This window comes from Punica granatum, chromosome 4, assembly GCF_007655135.1.
Source record: "Punica granatum isolate Tunisia-2019 chromosome 4, ASM765513v2, whole genome shotgun sequence".
In the NCBI taxonomy this organism is placed as follows: domain Eukaryota; kingdom Viridiplantae; phylum Streptophyta; class Magnoliopsida; order Myrtales; family Lythraceae; genus Punica; species Punica granatum.
The window spans coordinates 6,979,121-6,995,558 of NC_045130.1; the positions used below are offsets into that span (position 1 = coordinate 6,979,121).

A 16,438-nucleotide genomic window follows, 5' to 3' on the forward strand; every position below is an offset into this window, starting at 1 on the left:
TTAGATTATCACAGCCTGAGATATTTAGCCACTGTAAGGACTTCAGCCCCGAGACATTTGGCAACCTTGTAATTGCTTTGCATTGTCTGAGATCTAACGTTTGCAGTGATTCCAACTCATCGAGGCCTTCTAGGCCCTGTAGCTTCTTGCAGCCTCCAGCGTCCAAGCTTTCCAACAGCTTTAAGCTCGACAAATCGGGCTTCTAATGCCTGCATCATCTAATCTCAAGACCCTTAAGAGGGACAATTGCCCCCATCTCCACACAAAGCAAAGCGTCGACCACCATAAGCTTTCAGTTGGATAAATTTTCAAATAAAATAGAACACAACCCAAAAATTTAAGCCAATGGTTACTGGACCTTTATTTTTTATAAACTTTTCTCATATTTTCTTTTCAACCGGTATGGGACATTTTGTCCTCTTACACTCCCCAATTTTTCTCTAACATCTCGCCCTCACGTGGTATCGTGTCATCTTACACGAGCCACGTGACCTTAAATAATCGACGGGACCACACGACTTAATCACACCCGCCCTCACTTCGATGTCCCGACATCGGACACAACGGATGCCTACTCGGGGCACACGTTACGCCTACACTTGAGCCTACGGGTCACACGGACCCGCGCATACATACACGTTATGCGCACCTCACAGCACGAAGCCACCCTACACACAGGGTTATAACCATGGGCTCTGATACCGGTTGGATAAATTTTTAAATAAAATGGGCCTAATTCAATCTTGAGCCCATATGCAACCCAAAAGCTTAAACCAATGAATTACTGTGCCTTTATTTTTTATAAACTTTTCTCATATTTTCTTTTCAACCGGTGTGAAACATTTTGTCCTCTCACACTCCCCAATTTTTCTCCAACACTTTCTCATATTTCCAAGATTTGTCGATAAGCGACGTATGCCAGAGTGATCAATGTTGAGCACTTGCAGCTCTTCTAAATCTCCAATAAAATCGGGCAATTTAGTAATCCTTATCGCGAAAGATAAGTTAAGCTCGATTAATTCCTTCAGCTGCCCAATGGAATCTGGAAGTGCTATCAACCAAGAACAGCTCTTCAATGATAGACGCTGTAGTTTCACAAGAGCCTGTATGGAGTCCGGAAGCTCGATGATCTCAGAACAATCAAGTATGAGATCCGAGATCAATGGAGTTGGGAATCCGATACAACAAGCTGCAATGCTTTGCATGGAGAATTTTTTAGCTTCTTCATGTGACTCGAGATTGGTGTATCTTGTAACAAAGTTCCATAAATACTATGCTCAGTCAATGCCTTCAAATAGCCCGCTTGATGAGGTAGCTCCCGAATGTTGTGACAAAAACTAAAGTTTAGGAACGTCAGACTCTTGAGCCTCCCTATTGATGAATCACTTCCAACCGCTGACAGTTTTCAAAGCTTAACCTCTCTAAATTAGTAAACCGTGAAAAATCAGGAGTTCTGGTAATATAATGGCAGTGTTGCAGGGAAAGGACTTTCAGCTTCACAGCCATCTGCAAAACAAGTCGAAATTATACAAATCAGAAATCAAAGCTTAATACAGAGATTACACACAAAAAGAAGACGACTTTTGTTCGTATGACCTGGATTGAGTCCCAACCATCTCCAGCATCGCATGATGTTAATTCCAGGACAACAATGTTCTTTAGATTTAAATTGGCTGGCATAGGCATCTGGTTCATCAATATAGAACTATGCAAACTCAACCACCTCAAGTGCAATAAGCAGCCATCAAAATCTCCTTCCAGAGAAGCACAATGTAAACAGAGGAACCTCAACTTTTATAGCTTTCTAAACTGCTCGTCGGTGAAACAGCAGTCTTTGGACCCAACTCTAAAATCAAGATGGATGGCTAAAACATTCTCTGTACCCTGCTCCACAAACAACTGAGAATTAGTAAACAATGAGATGAAACTTCTGGAAAGAAGTTCTAAAATAAATTAAGATCGAAAACGCCCAACGGTTAGTGCAGCATTTGAATTATTTATACCTCAGAATTGTCCAATACATCCCTTGCTTCTTCATAGTACCACAATCTTCTGCGTTTTCCAAGTTATCCGTAATTTTCTTTCCGGACAATTTCCCGACCGAGATCTTTGAGTTGATCATGCATCCACAGCTTGTTATCCGGTACAATCTTAATAAGAGACATTAGAAGGAGGATATCAATTCCACCTTCCGGGAAGAAATTGCAATCTTTCCACATATATGAGGGAATATTTTTATCATCTCCTGTGAAGAGGCAAGCAATATCCAAAAATATCTGCTTCAGCTGATGATCCAATGCCTCATAACTGATCCGCAACTTATCTTGGACTTCTGCATATGGGATTGCTCTCAACTTCTCTAGAGTTGACTCCCATATCGTCTTGCTTTTGCCGGATAGAAAAGAGCCTATAACCTCAAGGGCTAAGGGAATCCCTCCAGTTGTATCCACAATACCCTTAGCCAAAGCACTCAATTTTGCCATGGGAGAGCCTTGACGGAACGCATGCTTGCAAAAGAGCTGGAGAGCGTGATCTTTATTCATCTCTACAACTTCATATGTCCAGTACACTTGAGGTACTTGCAAGACATCCCTGTTTCTAGTTGTGATGATAATTCTGCTTCCTGGACCGAACCAGTAAAGCTTTGCTGCCAGTGCAGTGAGCTGACTGGCATGATCAACATCATCGAGAACACTGAAGACTCTCTTGTCAAGGAACCTGCGCTTAAGCTCCTCAGTACCTTCATCCACACTAGTGAAATCCTGATGTTCACGCCTTAAGATATCAGCAACTAGCAGACTTTGCAGGTACTTAAGACCATTCTGTTTTACCGATTCACGAATGTCATTGAGGAAGCTACGACCGTCAAATTGATCCAAAATCTGATTGTAGATGACCTTGGCAAGAGTCATCTTACCGATGCCTCCCATACCCATATCCCAATCATCCTTACATCTCTCGCACCAACATTATGACTGCCTCCAAGCGATCCTCAATCCCAACTAAGTTGTCGGTCACAAGAAGATGAGCTTTCTTTAATTCCCTCAAAATCTCTGTAACTACTAGCTTTATTAACTGGCCTTGGTGTCTGCAGGTTTGCACATATTCATGTGGAAACATTAAAAACGAAATCCGAAAACTGATAATTATTAAGAGGAAAAACTAACATACAGGAGCACAAACCATAACGATAACGAAAGGTAAATCAAATTAACGGATGTCAACAAACATACTTCACAAGATTCAACAAAATGAGCTCGGAAGTACAATACTAAAATAGGACGACAGAATATCAGCAAGAAGAAGAGGTCACTGTTAAATTATAAATGATTACCCATTTGCCACATTCTTTAGATCCCATCCCTTTAGTGCTCCGACCTCAGCTAGAGCATCCCCCCATTGCTGAAGGATGTTCGAGCTGTATGTCCTCACTCGCTGTGAAAATGCTCTCCTATAATCTCGCCCTGTTTGATGCCGAACCTCATTGGGCATGACATCATAAAAAATGGGCAATATCATCTGCTCTGTCGAGTTCCTACATTCCACCATCTGGGCCAGTTCCTTGAGGCACCATTTACTGGAAGCATAGCCCGTGGAGAAGATGGGTACAGAGACCTTTGATTGCTTGATTGCCTCGAGGAGGTTAGGCCCGATTTTTTCTCCTTTACGGAGCGTCTCGTCGTCCAGAAAGGTGCATATCCCAGCATCTACAAGGGCATTGTAGAGGAAATCAGTGAAGCCTTTGCGAGTATCCGGTCCCCTGAAGCTCAGGAAAACCTCATACTCATAGCCCAGTTCAAATTCCGCTGGGGTTGCGGTTAAATGTCCTGCTAGGACATTAGAGTCCCGAGAGACGTCATCATCTGAACTGAAAGCTGCAGATTCTGCACTTCTTTCGCTTGAAGCAAACAGTGAGAAAAAGCTACAGCACAGGCATGCCCACCTAGGATAGCCATTATTCTCACCATCAACATCCAGTGCTTCTGAAACCAAAGAGTTTCAAACAGATTCAGGGGAAGATGGAGACTCAACTCTGTTCTCTCTCTCTCTGTGAAACCAAACAGTCGTTGACTTTAAACGGTCAGCGCAGTACACGGTAAGGTTATGGAAACAGGAAACCGACATCTCTGAATGACAAGATCAACGCAGCGAAAAAAAGAATTGGCAGTTCATATTCTCTGTTTTCCCCTGCCATGGTCGGCTATTCGTGTAATAAAAGTGCATATATAACAGTATTTGCCTGATGCATCTGACACGCACTTCAGAATGCAATAATGGTTCGGTGATCGGAGAACATTGGTGAACGGTTGAGAATTTTTGAAGAAGTTCATTCCTCAACAGAAAGGCTATAGCATGTACGCAAAAAATGGCCAACAAGATCCATTCCATCCAGGTACTTAAAAAGTTGGAGAAGGATGGAACAGTTTCCAAAGTTTTAGGATTGATCTCAGTCCAAAAAGAAAACTGGGGAGCTAAATGAAACTACCGTAAAAATGTTTGGGCGCGACGAAACTTTCCTGAGAATATGTGAATATGACATGTCTATTCCTACTTCTGGCGTCGAGTAGGGTCCAAGAAATTGGAAAAAAAAAAAAAGGTACGAGCCTTGGGAAGCAAGGTTTGGGCTTCATGAAGAAGCTGTACAATTTTTTATTTTTGTGAAGAAAGCTATACAATTTTAAATAAGAAATTACCGATTAATTAATCTTTTCCAAAATAAAATTCACACTAATTCCGTTCCGTCCTCAACTTGGTCTTTGCTATGAGGTGATTCCAGTTGGTTTCATTTTATAACAATTTCATGCAGAGATATTTTACTACTATGACTAAAAGCTAGAGATCATCCTAGTATTGTACTTCCATGCCTTGTAAACCATGTGCCAAGCAAAAACATCACACTAGAGCAAAAAACCCAATAATCTAACAAAGACTCGAGAGTGACTTTATTCTTGTGATCGGGATGATTTCAAATATAACATTTATCTGACTGTCACTATGTAACACCATGGACGTCCTATCTCCAAAAAAATTAGCTGAATGTACTCTTGAGTTCATTATAAATATTCCTAAAATCTCTCCTTTGCACAATCAAAGCGGGATTGAGGCAACCAATTTTGGCTGAAAGGAAACATTCTTTTTAACAAATTGAAAAAGGAAAATGAGTTAAGAAAAGCAATGCAAGTGCCTTGCGGAGGAGTTTACCATGGAGACACTTTTCAGACGAGGGAAGCACTTCTCGAGTAAGGGAAAGACTATAAGTTGACTGTTTTGACTCCACACTCCACACTATATATAGAGTATTCAATCACTGCATTTATTGTGCCTTATCAACCACACTCAAGCCAACTAGGGCTGATCGGTTCTAGGAATCTTATTTTTTTTTCATAATACCTGGACCCTGCTCTGTAAGGGACATATTCCAATATTTTGGAACCGAATCTACCCTATAGAATTGTGGAACCGAAACCTATCCGGAACCTGTATTATACCACTGGTTCCGAATATCATGTTGGAACCTGTAAAATGACACTGAAGATGTGAAGAGATCGAATGATTCGAACACCAAATGACACCGACGGCGACACTGTTTCAATCAACTCATACAACCACAGACACAGAGAGCTTGATCGAGCAATGGAATGGCTTAGCCAACCATAGAAATTCCACCCATTTTAGGAAAGAGAGGACCGTTGTGAACGTTGGTTTCTGGAAGATCACCAGTTCGGACAAGAAAGTGAAATGCGAAGACACCCATGAAGAACTAGGTAGGACGAAGACGCTAACTTTCTACCGAGGGCGTGTTCCAAACGGGAAATTGACCAAGTAGGGCATGCACGAATATCACTTAAATCAGTTCCATCTCGGCTATAACATCGATGAGGTAGCTCCTACTTGTTATATACCCATGACGTCTTAAATCGCGCAGGGGCACAAAAGTAGTTACTAATCATCCAGCTTTCCTTTAGCTTCCAAGCTAATTTGATGATTACACCTGCTGTTGTCTTTTGTTCTTCAACCTGTCCTTAACTAGTAACGGAACAAATGAACTTCAGAGCAGCGGACAAAACCACTTGAATTCAGTGTCAAATATGCTGGTGCCAGTTCAGTAGCAATATTCTCATAAACTAACTATTATCGCTCCACAGCTCATCAACATTATTTCCTGGAAAAAAAAAGTTATTACGCAGTGATCCCTCATCAAAAAATTCATGTCCGACACGAGTCCGTCTTCGGTTCTGTTTCAATACGCCGAGTTATCTAGCAAATCTGTAAGAGGACTGGTGATTTGTTTAAGATACGTCTGTCTTGTTCTAATTTACGAAGGTAACGTATCGTAAATCCTCGATATGAAACTCATATGTTATACTTGATGGCCTTAGAATTTAGAAAGATAATGAAGAATCACTGCCCAAACACAAAGCAAAATTAAGTTAAGGATTCACGTGATCACGTTTCATCAATTGGAAAATACGAGAGACTTTCATGTTTCGGGGGGCAGAGTCTAACAGGCCCAGCCCATCCAACATAAAGAGCCTTTATTGGGCTCGGCCCATGTACCGTCCCTATTCCGATCACTCCATCTATCTCCAATGGGTCTCTAATTTTGACGTCATTGAACTAAGCCTCATGCTGCCGCATCAGCGCCACTGTAGATAGAGACATCCTCCAATGGATCTCTGATTTTGGTGTCTTCAATCCGAACTCACATACATTTTTATATTAATTAAATTGCTATTATATATAATTAATATATATTAATAATAGTTATCGTTTAAAAAAATAATATTCAATTCTCCATCTCAGTCCCCTTCACGGGAAGGAGTGGTTTCGGTGGTTTTGAGAACCAGAAGGTCCTCCGCGACGGAGTGGAGGTTCACGACAACTTGCGGGATGGCGGCCGTGAGTTTCGCCGTGAAGCTTCTCCGTCCTCGGCTTCTATCTGATTCGATTAGTTCGGGGGCCCAGGGGGGTTAGTCATGGGAGCTCAGTCGAATTGCTTCTCTAAATCGAGGGCCCTACGGCTAATTCCGAAAACCCTAACTACCCAAGTCAAATCGAACCCAGAAATCCCATTTCCTTTCTCCTCCTTCTTCAGATCGATGGGGATGGGAGCTTTGGGGCTGGGCGTCAATGGCGAGGTTGATGCGAAGCAGAGGATAGCAACGGAAGGAAGAGCTAGAAAGATGGGAGGGACAACGAAAATATTAAAAAAAATTAAAGGGAGCACGAGCTGCTGCGTGGGGCCCAAGACTGCTACGCTGCAGCCATAATTGACTTTTGATAAACAGTCGCCCGGGCCTGGTCACTGCGACCTCCTTTGTGAGGAGAGCAGAGGCCCCAGAGACGTGCACGGCTTTCCTCCAGCCCGGCGCGTCTGCCCCTGTCACTGCAGGCAGCCTCAGTACACCCGGCCTTAAGGCGGAATCTGACGTGGAAATAGCTGAGGAATCTTACTGCCACGTGTCCACGCTTGCGTGTCCACTAAGTCACCTCAATCCTGTGGTCAACCGGATTACAAAATCAGCCGCTCTCTGTCACTAACACTTCCTTACAGCCTCCTTCATCGCCGTCGGATCTAAGCCGATACCTTCCAATGGACAAAATCGACGGTTTAGAACTGCCTGTGACCTGAACGGATATACATCCGCTGTGGCGTTAGGATCTGCACCTTTTACTCCGATATGGGAAAATCTCCGGTAATAGTGTTTCCCAACCGCCGAAGCAAAATCAGTTCACTTTTTCCCATTTTCCCAAAAAAAAAAAAAAAAAGCACCCTTTTTGGCGTTTCTCCTCGGAAGGAGTTACTCTTCGATTTTTCCGGGAAAATTACGGCACCGGGCTTGAACCCTAACCCGTCGTACTCTTGTCTCCTCCCTCATTGCGATTCCCCTTGGTAATGTTGAAGCACGAATTGATTTTGATTCGCGAACTGATGATGTATTTGTCTGTGATCGTCAGCTTTTGTTGCGTTTTGGGCGTCATTTGGTGTCGTGTTCTGATTTTCTTTCTTTTCTGAGCTCATGTTCTCGACTTGTTGGCTGTCTCGTCGTTGAAGAATGATCGTTGAATGGTAGTTGTGTGCTCGTTGGCGTTAAAAAGGATTTTTTTTTTCCCTTTGTTTGGTGGTTGGTTTGACGGCGATGCAATAGGAATGGTAGGGGAGGTCTGGGGTTTTGAGTTTACCTTTTCTCGTTGCATCAATGGAGCCAGCATGAGTTTGCGATTTCTCCGGCGTGCTTATTGAGAGTAATACCGGATTGGAAGTGTGTAGGTTTTGCTCTCTTGATTTCTTAGATTAAATTGGTTTTTGTTTGTCGTCTGATTTTTAGAAGTTTGAGAGTGGATATGCATTACTTCTGGAGTCATCTGATGAACGATCGGATGGTTTTGTTGAGTATTGCATGCTGAATTTCTACTGCACAAAAGGATCTCATCAGAATGCTAAGTCTTGTGCCCTTTCATCTTTGAGTCTGGCTCAGAAATCTATGAATTGCTTCCTCTGTGGAATTCCCTTTGATGAACTTCATGACATTCTGTCCATGATCTTGTTGCATATTTTTCATATTGCTGCAATATTTTCTTGAGCATTTGATTCCATCTCTTTACAGATATGTTTGCAACAACGGCTTTTGTGATTGTGGTTTTCACGATTTAATATCTGTGCAGGGTTCCTTCATTTGCTTGGCACTTTTAATGATCTCTAAAGGCCGGTGTTTTTGGGCAATCTGACTGCAAGCTATAGCTCTTGTGGATTTTCTTTGTGGAGGCGCCTTTTGGTTTAGGAGAGCAGTTTAGTTAAGCGGAATCAACAGTAATTTTGTGTTTGCATTAGAAGGCTGGAAAAAGATTTCCAAGGAACAACTACTTTGCCACTGCTGAGGCCTCCATGTAGAACCTTGAAGTTTTCAGCAATCAAGCAATAATAAATGCATTAGGTGCTGAGGTTGCTGCTCAATGGGATTTACAGATATCATCTTTTCTTTATTGTTCATTCTCCCTTTCGTCGAATCCTCGAGCCGGCTTAGTGATGTGTGGCGACTAAATTTTGGAGCTGAAACAGCAGTTGCCTTCAGTTGGACAACTTTCAGTGCAAGCATATTTGTGCTGGTTGCTCTGGTTCTCTCGATGTATCTAATCTTCGAGCATTTAGCCGCTTATAATCAGCCAGATGTTAGTTCCTGTTCTCTGCTATTGTTTCTTAAGAGAATTTACTACACAACCAAAAGCTCTTTTGGAAATTGGTGCTCCGCTATATACTCTTGTGATATTATACTGCCATAAAGTTGCATAAACCAATTTTATGTCAGAACAGCCTTTGGACTCTACAATAGGTTATATGGCATATAGACTTAGGAGGTAGTTTTTGGTACTGGGAGGGTGGCCTATGAACATGGGGCTGGTAAGCTTATACATGACCTCATAGTGGTGAGAAGAATGTTACTACTGTAGATATGATAAGTTAAAGTTATAATTTTACTTTTCTAACTGGCAACTGCCTAAATTGGCTGTCCTTTTCCTCCTTCTCAGGAGCAGAAGTTTCTGATTGGACTCATTCTGATGGTTCCAGTCTACGCTGTGGAATCGGTATATGAACTTACTAAACTGAACTATCCAAAGTTTTAACTTTCTATTTGCAGTCTTGCAGAGTCTATAGCTGTGGCTGCAAGCTCTGATGTATATGTATGTATTCCATGTGCTTACTGATAGTGGCTGTATATTCTCTGGTGTAGTTCTTGTCGCTAGTGGATTCAAGTGCTGCGTTCAATTGCGAAGTGATCCGAGACTGTTATGAAGCATTTGCATTATATTGCTTCGAGAGATACTTAATAGCCTGTTTAGGTATGTTGGTTTGGCTTACTTCTGTAATGCTGCTTTCTGTTTGTTTTCTCCTATGCCCTGTGGATATAACTGCAGCAACCACTCTTTATAGATTTTTTTTGTTGGTTGCATTAATTCATCACTACTATCATAGTAACTTTTACATGCTTTCGGTTCATCTACAGCCTTGGAATTTTTGTTTCTTACCCTCATTGGTGACTGCTGCTGTTGATTTAGGTGGAGAAGAAAGCACCATCAAATATATGGAAAGTCAAAGTGTGATAAGCGCCAGTACACCTCTTCTAGAAGAAGCATATTCATATGGAGTAGTAGAGCATCCTTTTCCATTAAATTGTTTCATGAGAGAATGGTATCTCGGTCCAGACTTCTACCATGCTGTAAAAATTGGCATTGTTCAGTATGTACGTCTTTAATTCTTGTTGAGAATCTTCTGTTATGTTGACTTTCTGGAAAACCTTGTAACTGGCAAGTGAATTCACTTTTCAGATGATTCTAAAATTGATCTGCGCCCTACTAGCAATGATTCTTCAAGCTTTTGGGGTATATGGAGAAGGGAAGTTCCAATGGAATTATGGGTAAGATGCAGATTCCAATTATACTTATTGATGTTATGACATGCTTATAACCATTCACAATACCACAGTTAATAAAAGACAGTAATATCGTATTTGGTGTTAGAGGAAAAGCAAGGGAGTCGAATGAAACCTGCATCATGAAAATTGAAATTTTTTTAGCCAATAGCTGCACTTATTCTATTTACTGTCCAACTTGGCCTAATGTTGATGGTTTTATAGTGTAGCAAAGTTATGTTGCAATGCTTTGTGTATATTTGATTGTAATCTCTTCTTTCTATTGCCAGCTATCCATACTTGGCGGTCGTTCTTAATTTTAGTCAGACATGGGCCCTGTATTGCCTTGTCCAATTCTATACAGTGACTAAGCAGAAGCTGCGACCAATCAAACCACTTGCAAAGTTCTTGGTTTTCAAGTCGATTGTATTCCTAACATGGTGGCAAGGAGTCGCTGTTGCATTTCTCTTCTCAATTGGGGCCTTGAAAGGGTCCCTGGCTCAGGAGCTGAAGACGCGTATTCAAGACTACATCATCTGCATAGAGGTGTGTAATGTAGATAAAACACCATAGTTATCTTTGCTTTTGTGAAAATCTCTGTTTGTCACTACTGTGGATCGCTATAGTTTGGGCTGTTTCTCATGAAAAAGTTTCAAATCACTTGAGCAGATGGGGATTGCTGCTATAGTGCACCTTCATGTATTCCCCGCTGCGCCTTACAAGCGTGGAGAAAGATGTGTCCGTAATGTGGCTGTTATGAGTGACTATGCATCATTAGGAACCCCTCCCGATCCAGAGGAGGTTCGAGACTGTGAGCGGACGACTAGGATCCGACTCTCGCGGCATGATGAAAGGGAGAAGCGTCTGAATTTTCCGCAGAGTGTTCGTGACGTGGTTGTTGGGAGCGGTGAAATAGTAAGATGAATGTTAACACTTCAGCTACCTATTACTCATTTCTCTTTCTCATAAGCGGAAGCTGATTATATAATTCTTCTGTTCTTTCAGATTGTTGATGATATGAAGTATACGGTCTCGCATGTGGTAGAACCAGTTGAGAAGGGTTTTGCAAAGATCAATAAAACGTTCCACCAAATATCAGAAAATGTGAAAAAGTTTGAAGAGCGGAGGAAGAGCTCCAAGGACGATACATATCTGATTCCCTTGAATTCGTGGAATGGGGAATTCTCTGAGGCTCATGATAAGCTTCTGGAAGGGAGTGTTAGCGACAGCGGTTTATCGAGTGGGAAGAGACAAGCTGGTCATTCCAAAGCCTCGGTATCCCGGGTTAGAAACATGAGATGACACAGAGGGGGTTGAAACTGCACGTAATTGTACAGCTTCTGTGGTGGATTCAGTCATGACTAGGTAAAATCTCAATCCGGTGTAATGCTCTCATTGCATTATAGACGCTTCATCATATCCATGGATGAGAATTTTGAGGTTTTTGTCATTGATGTTGGCAGTGGAAGTTGTACATAAGGGACTTGATGACACTCCAATTGGTGCTATCCTCAGTTAGGAGCCATGAGCTGTGGCGGGGATTTGCTATTAGGCAGAATGAACTTTGTCTCAATACCCTTTGGTTTCTAGAAAAGGATACGCGCTTGTAAAACTCCGGATATTGTGCATAATACAAGATGCAGCTGCCTCCCCTTTTTCTTGGGTAATTCGATCTCGCGTGTACCGACTTTGATTTCTTCTTCTGGTTTTCCGACAGTCTCATTTTCGGGGTATCCTTGAGTCGGAAATTTGTGAATTTATATCACATGGAAAAACTTGAGAGAATTTTTTTTCCCCCCTTTTATTTTGAAGCAGCAGCTTGCTGCTGTAGTTCAGCAATGATTGGCTTCCAGATGAGAGGTTCGAAAGGGAAGTCCGTGATGTAAACAATGCATCCTTGAGCTATACTCAGGCTGCAAATGGTTCGGCAAAGATGATCGAGTTTTGGATAATATCACAATAAAAGCATCCAACCTAAAGACCGAGGTGTGTGGTTTTGGCAGGCTCGATGAAATCCGATAGACATAATAATGGCGAAAGAAAGTGAATGGAATGTTCATGCCTGAGAAGAAAATATTATGCGAGTCTAATACATACTTCGTGATGTGCAACTCCATTTGCGCTCCGTGTTTGCCACATTGTCTCGTGGAGCCCATAATACTTATTTTTTTTTTACATTTTTCTTGAATTCTGACAGGAACTAGTGTCAGCACGTGCCATGTGTCGCTTAAAATTTTCTCGAGAAGAAGGTGGTCTCATCGTCGCGTCCCGACGGATACGGTAAGACCAGGCCCTTCATCAATGGGCCTCCGCGGGCCTCCACCTCCATGCGAAGCCCAAGAGTAATGAAACTTATGATGGGCTGGGCTTTGACGGCCTACCAGAGGGGCAAAGTGGTAGATAGATGGAGAGAGAGACACTAGGGTTTCCCTTACTCCCCTCGCGACCTTTATATCTCATCCGTAGCCACCCAGCGATGGTATGCGTCGTCTCATCTCTCTTTCTGGTTTGCATCGTTGCTTCTTTTTCTTCGTCTCTGATTTGATTTGATTTGATTTGATATTGATATTGATGAGGCAGTGATGAGGAATTTGAGAATGTCATGCACCACTCTGATTGAAAATCTTCGTGCTGATAAATTTCTCACACCCATTTTTCCTTCTGAGCCTTCTTCCCCCTTCATCTTCATGTCTTCGGCTTCTTCTTTGTTTGAGTAAAGATAATGTGCAATTCTTTTTCCGAATGTTCTGACTGAATGAGAAGTGATTTAAATCGGATCGAAAGTTTTGATCTTTAATTTGTTTATTTATTACTAGTAAGGGGAAGCTTATCCGGTCCCGGCACGGAACCGTCCGTTACGTGTTTCAAATAAACTCAGTCGATTGCAAAATGTAATACAGTCGATTGCACTTGGCTCTCGATTATGTTACACTTACAGTCGACTGTGTTCATTTGGACCCTCACGAGACGGTCTGTGCCGGTACCGGATAATTTTCCAAAGGAACCAAGTGATGGAGGGTAAACCCTCAAACCATGATGCGGACCGTACTAAGCCTCATCGGTTTCTGGGGATAAACAATTGGTTTCTGATGGTTCCTCAGCTCTCCCTCTTCCATTCAGTTCAACTTGTTTAGAGGATTTCTTTTGCTTGGGATAAGACGTGGGAAGGAACAACCCGTTTGATTTGATTCTATAAAACATAATCATCTTTTCACTCGAATAGGATAAAATTTATGTTTGAAGAACTTTATTTCAAGGTGGGTTGGCCCGTTCTGTTCTAGATTAATTGGAGTTCAATGGGTTGCAATCTGCATGGGTTTCTGGATAACAGACTGAAAGATCATCCATATGGATTGAAAAGAAATGAGATTCTTTCCCAAGTATAATACAATGACATATAAAGAAACGAGTTAATGTTATTTGAAAATGTGACCAGGAAGTTTCCTAGTAGTCTCTCTACTTTATAGATAGTAGACATGTTTTGGGGCTGCTACAATAAGAGTTCAAGTTGCTATTTTCTTGGTTGGACATCCTTCAAAATATCGATCCTAATTGCTTTATGCAATTCTATATCGATCACACGTTTATGGGCTTCCGGACTGCTATGAAAGCAAAACTGCCTTTTTCTGATCCAATTCATATCCACAAATTTGAAAGGGCACATGAAAAATCAAAGCACTTACCCTACGGGGGCAAGCAACCATAGGGAATTATTGATAGTGCCGTGCTGCCATGACATGAGGATGAAGTTGAACTCTTTTTTTTTTTTTTTTGGTTAATATATGTTATTGATTTTAATTTATTTTGAAGAAGTCAAATCCCTGACTGATCAAACGTAGGACATGCATTATCTATCTAACCCGTCATATATAATTTTCTTGTGGGGAGGATAAAAAAAATAAGGGCAAAGATTCTTGCCCAACCTTTCCGCGAACTTTCATGTTATGTCTACCAACATTGTATCATTAATTATCTATATATATATATTATTCAGCAAAAAAGAAATATATATATATATATATATATTATTTAGATATTTGATGAGATCGTGGATGGTAGATATTCTCAATCTAATCTTAATCGAGCATCGATTTGGTATCAAACGGACACTCTGCCTAATGCTAGCTCCTAGATGTATATCGAAGAAGGAACAAAATTGCTTTAATATGGAACGTAGTCTTACAGCTCATGTACATGGAGCAGCATACTTACATCAAATCTATGCCAACAACAATGAACACAATTAATACAAAAGGCATGACGAAAATTTCAAAAAAAACAAAATGAGATAAGAATAGTTGAAGTCAATATCATCAAATTAATTGGTCCAGATCAACTAGGTTGAGCTTGTCCGCATGGGATTGGTCACAAAATTGGTGTCGATTTTTTTGGATGAATGGTGAAACTTTCATTGATAATAAAATGAAATTACATTAGAGACCAACACCATTTACCCCTGTTTAAAACGATCAAATCTAGAAGTCCCAAAAAACTAAGCCAAATCAACTATGGGCAGTATCATATGCCTCACTATGATAGAATGTATAATTTCGATTTAACATATTCGATTTTCTTTCTTAATTTCCTCGATTTGATAATTTATATGTTTGAATAAAAAATTATTGGAGTAGCAAGATAGGACCACACCACCTCCCTACCACCTCTTTTCTCTCTATATATAAGTTTGAAGATATGTGTTGGATTGTTCACAAGATTATTTTCGCGAGACAATGGGTTCTTCGGATGATCAAAAGACCGACAAGTACAGGTCTTATTTGTATGATGAAGGAGAAAAGAACACCCGTTGGAGATTCGGTGCTGCCCCTAACTACGACGCTGTCAACAAACTCTTCGAGGAAGGCCGGACTAAGGTACGGCTTATATGTTTATGTAGGTACATGGACCCATACGTACTATAGATAGGAGAAACCTCTAATATGACATATCGAGTTTCCGTTGTCCTTCTAGACAATTTGTGATATAACTGATCTCGATCTTGGCTAATTTTTTCTTGAAGATATGGCCGGCTGGTTCGATCGAGGAGAAGGTACAGAACCTAGTGAAAACCTTTGAAATGGAGTTGTTCCACAAGACAAGACCCGAAGACTACAAATCACTTGACCCCTACAAGCTCACTCTCAGCCTCAATGGTTGTCTCTCTTTTCATGAATTTTCTCAAAGTTCAATTTAAAAAGAAAAAGAAAAAAAACATTTATTGTGGTTTTTATTAAGACAGTTCTCAAAGGGCAGTTTGGTTAATTACTTGCAGGAAGGAAACCGATGAGTATGAAAGAAGTGGGGATGATAGGAGGAGGCTACAACTTCTTCCTCCAGACGGCTTTGCCTGAGGCTATGCGGGGCTATGACCCGGCCAGTGAGACTGTCGACACGTCCCACCTGGCGTTCACGACGACCTTCCCTAGAGGGTTCGTGCTGGAAGTCCTCGAGGTGTATGCAGGGCCGCCCGTGATGGTGTTCAAGTTCAGGCACTGGGGCCACATGGAAGGCCCCTTCAAAAGCCATGCCGCAACTGGAGAAATGGTGGAGTTCTTCGGCATTGGTGTCTATGAGGTACTTTGAGAAGATTGTGATCTTACATTATATATCGGCATTCGACGAAGAACATGATTGTTCTTTTGTTCTTCGAACTTTAATCATGCTGACATCTCCAGCTAATTAATGTCTCCATGTTGTGGTGTGTGTCTGCAGGTGGACGAGAACATGAAGATAGTGAGGGTGGAGTTCTTCCTTGACAGGGGAGAGCTTCTTGGAGGTCTGATGAGAGGCTCCGCAGCGGACTCTGCTCACGCTCCAGACGAGGCGGCGGCGGCGGCGGCAGCCTCCTCGTCCTGCCCTTTCCTCAGGAGCACTGGATGAGATGAAGTAAATCAAATACTATGGTCTACCGAGAAAAGAACCGAATGCTATGTTTAAGACATTAATAAGACTTCATATATATTATTGTGGTGGGAATTAATGTACTGTTTCTGCGCAACAATAAATAACATTTGGATTAATAATGTGCAAAA

General features: G+C 41.5%; 3 protein-coding genes and 1 non-coding gene across 8 annotated transcripts; 3 read left to right on the plus strand and 1 right to left on the minus strand.

Annotated features, from left to right (window-relative positions):
* Positions 1 to 2,066: 2,066 nt before the first annotated feature.
* On the minus strand, positions 2,067 to 2,936 carry LOC116203293 (TMV resistance protein N-like). The gene has a single exon (XM_031534969.1). The coding sequence runs from the start codon at positions 2,934 to 2,936 to the stop codon at positions 2,067 to 2,069; it is 870 nt and encodes a 289-aa protein (XP_031390829.1).
* Positions 2,937 to 7,679: 4,743 nt separating this feature from the next.
* Positions 7,680 to 12,081, plus strand: LOC116204925 (protein LAZ1 homolog 1). 5 transcript variants are annotated; one of them, XR_004156421.1, is made up of 10 exons: positions 8,112 to 8,268; positions 8,668 to 9,171; positions 9,529 to 9,585; positions 9,732 to 9,840; positions 10,057 to 10,241; positions 10,327 to 10,415; positions 10,700 to 10,955; positions 11,079 to 11,324; positions 11,415 to 11,774; positions 11,873 to 12,081. XR_004156421.1 is itself a non-coding variant. In XM_031537300.1 (9 exons), exons 2-9 carry the CDS (start codon positions 8,956 to 8,958, stop codon positions 11,709 to 11,711), a joined length of 1,455 nt encoding a protein of 484 aa, XP_031393160.1. In that variant the 5' UTR covers positions 7,680 to 7,697; positions 8,668 to 8,955; the 3' UTR covers positions 11,712 to 12,081. The 5 variants fall into 5 exon arrangements, 4 of the variants coding, with proteins under 4 accessions (XP_031393160.1, XP_031393158.1, XP_031393157.1 ...); XM_031537300.1 differs by lacking the exon at positions 8,112 to 8,268 and adding an exon at positions 7,680 to 7,697 and having other exon boundaries at positions 11,415 to 12,081; XM_031537298.1 differs by lacking the exon at positions 8,112 to 8,268 and adding an exon at positions 7,740 to 7,894 and having other exon boundaries at positions 11,415 to 12,081.
* Positions 12,082 to 12,983: 902 nt separating this feature from the next.
* LOC116206494 lies at positions 12,984 to 13,078 on the plus strand. The gene has a single exon (XR_004156722.1). It is a non-coding gene; the product is annotated as a small nucleolar RNA Z221/R21b (small nucleolar RNA).
* Positions 13,079 to 15,104: 2,026 nt separating this feature from the next.
* LOC116202293 (pathogen-related protein-like) lies at positions 15,105 to 16,438 on the plus strand. The gene is made up of 4 exons (XM_031533798.1): positions 15,105 to 15,280; positions 15,427 to 15,559; positions 15,679 to 15,980; positions 16,119 to 16,438. Exons 1-4 carry the CDS (start codon positions 15,140 to 15,142, stop codon positions 16,284 to 16,286), a joined length of 744 nt encoding a protein of 247 aa, XP_031389658.1. The 5' UTR covers positions 15,105 to 15,139; the 3' UTR covers positions 16,287 to 16,438.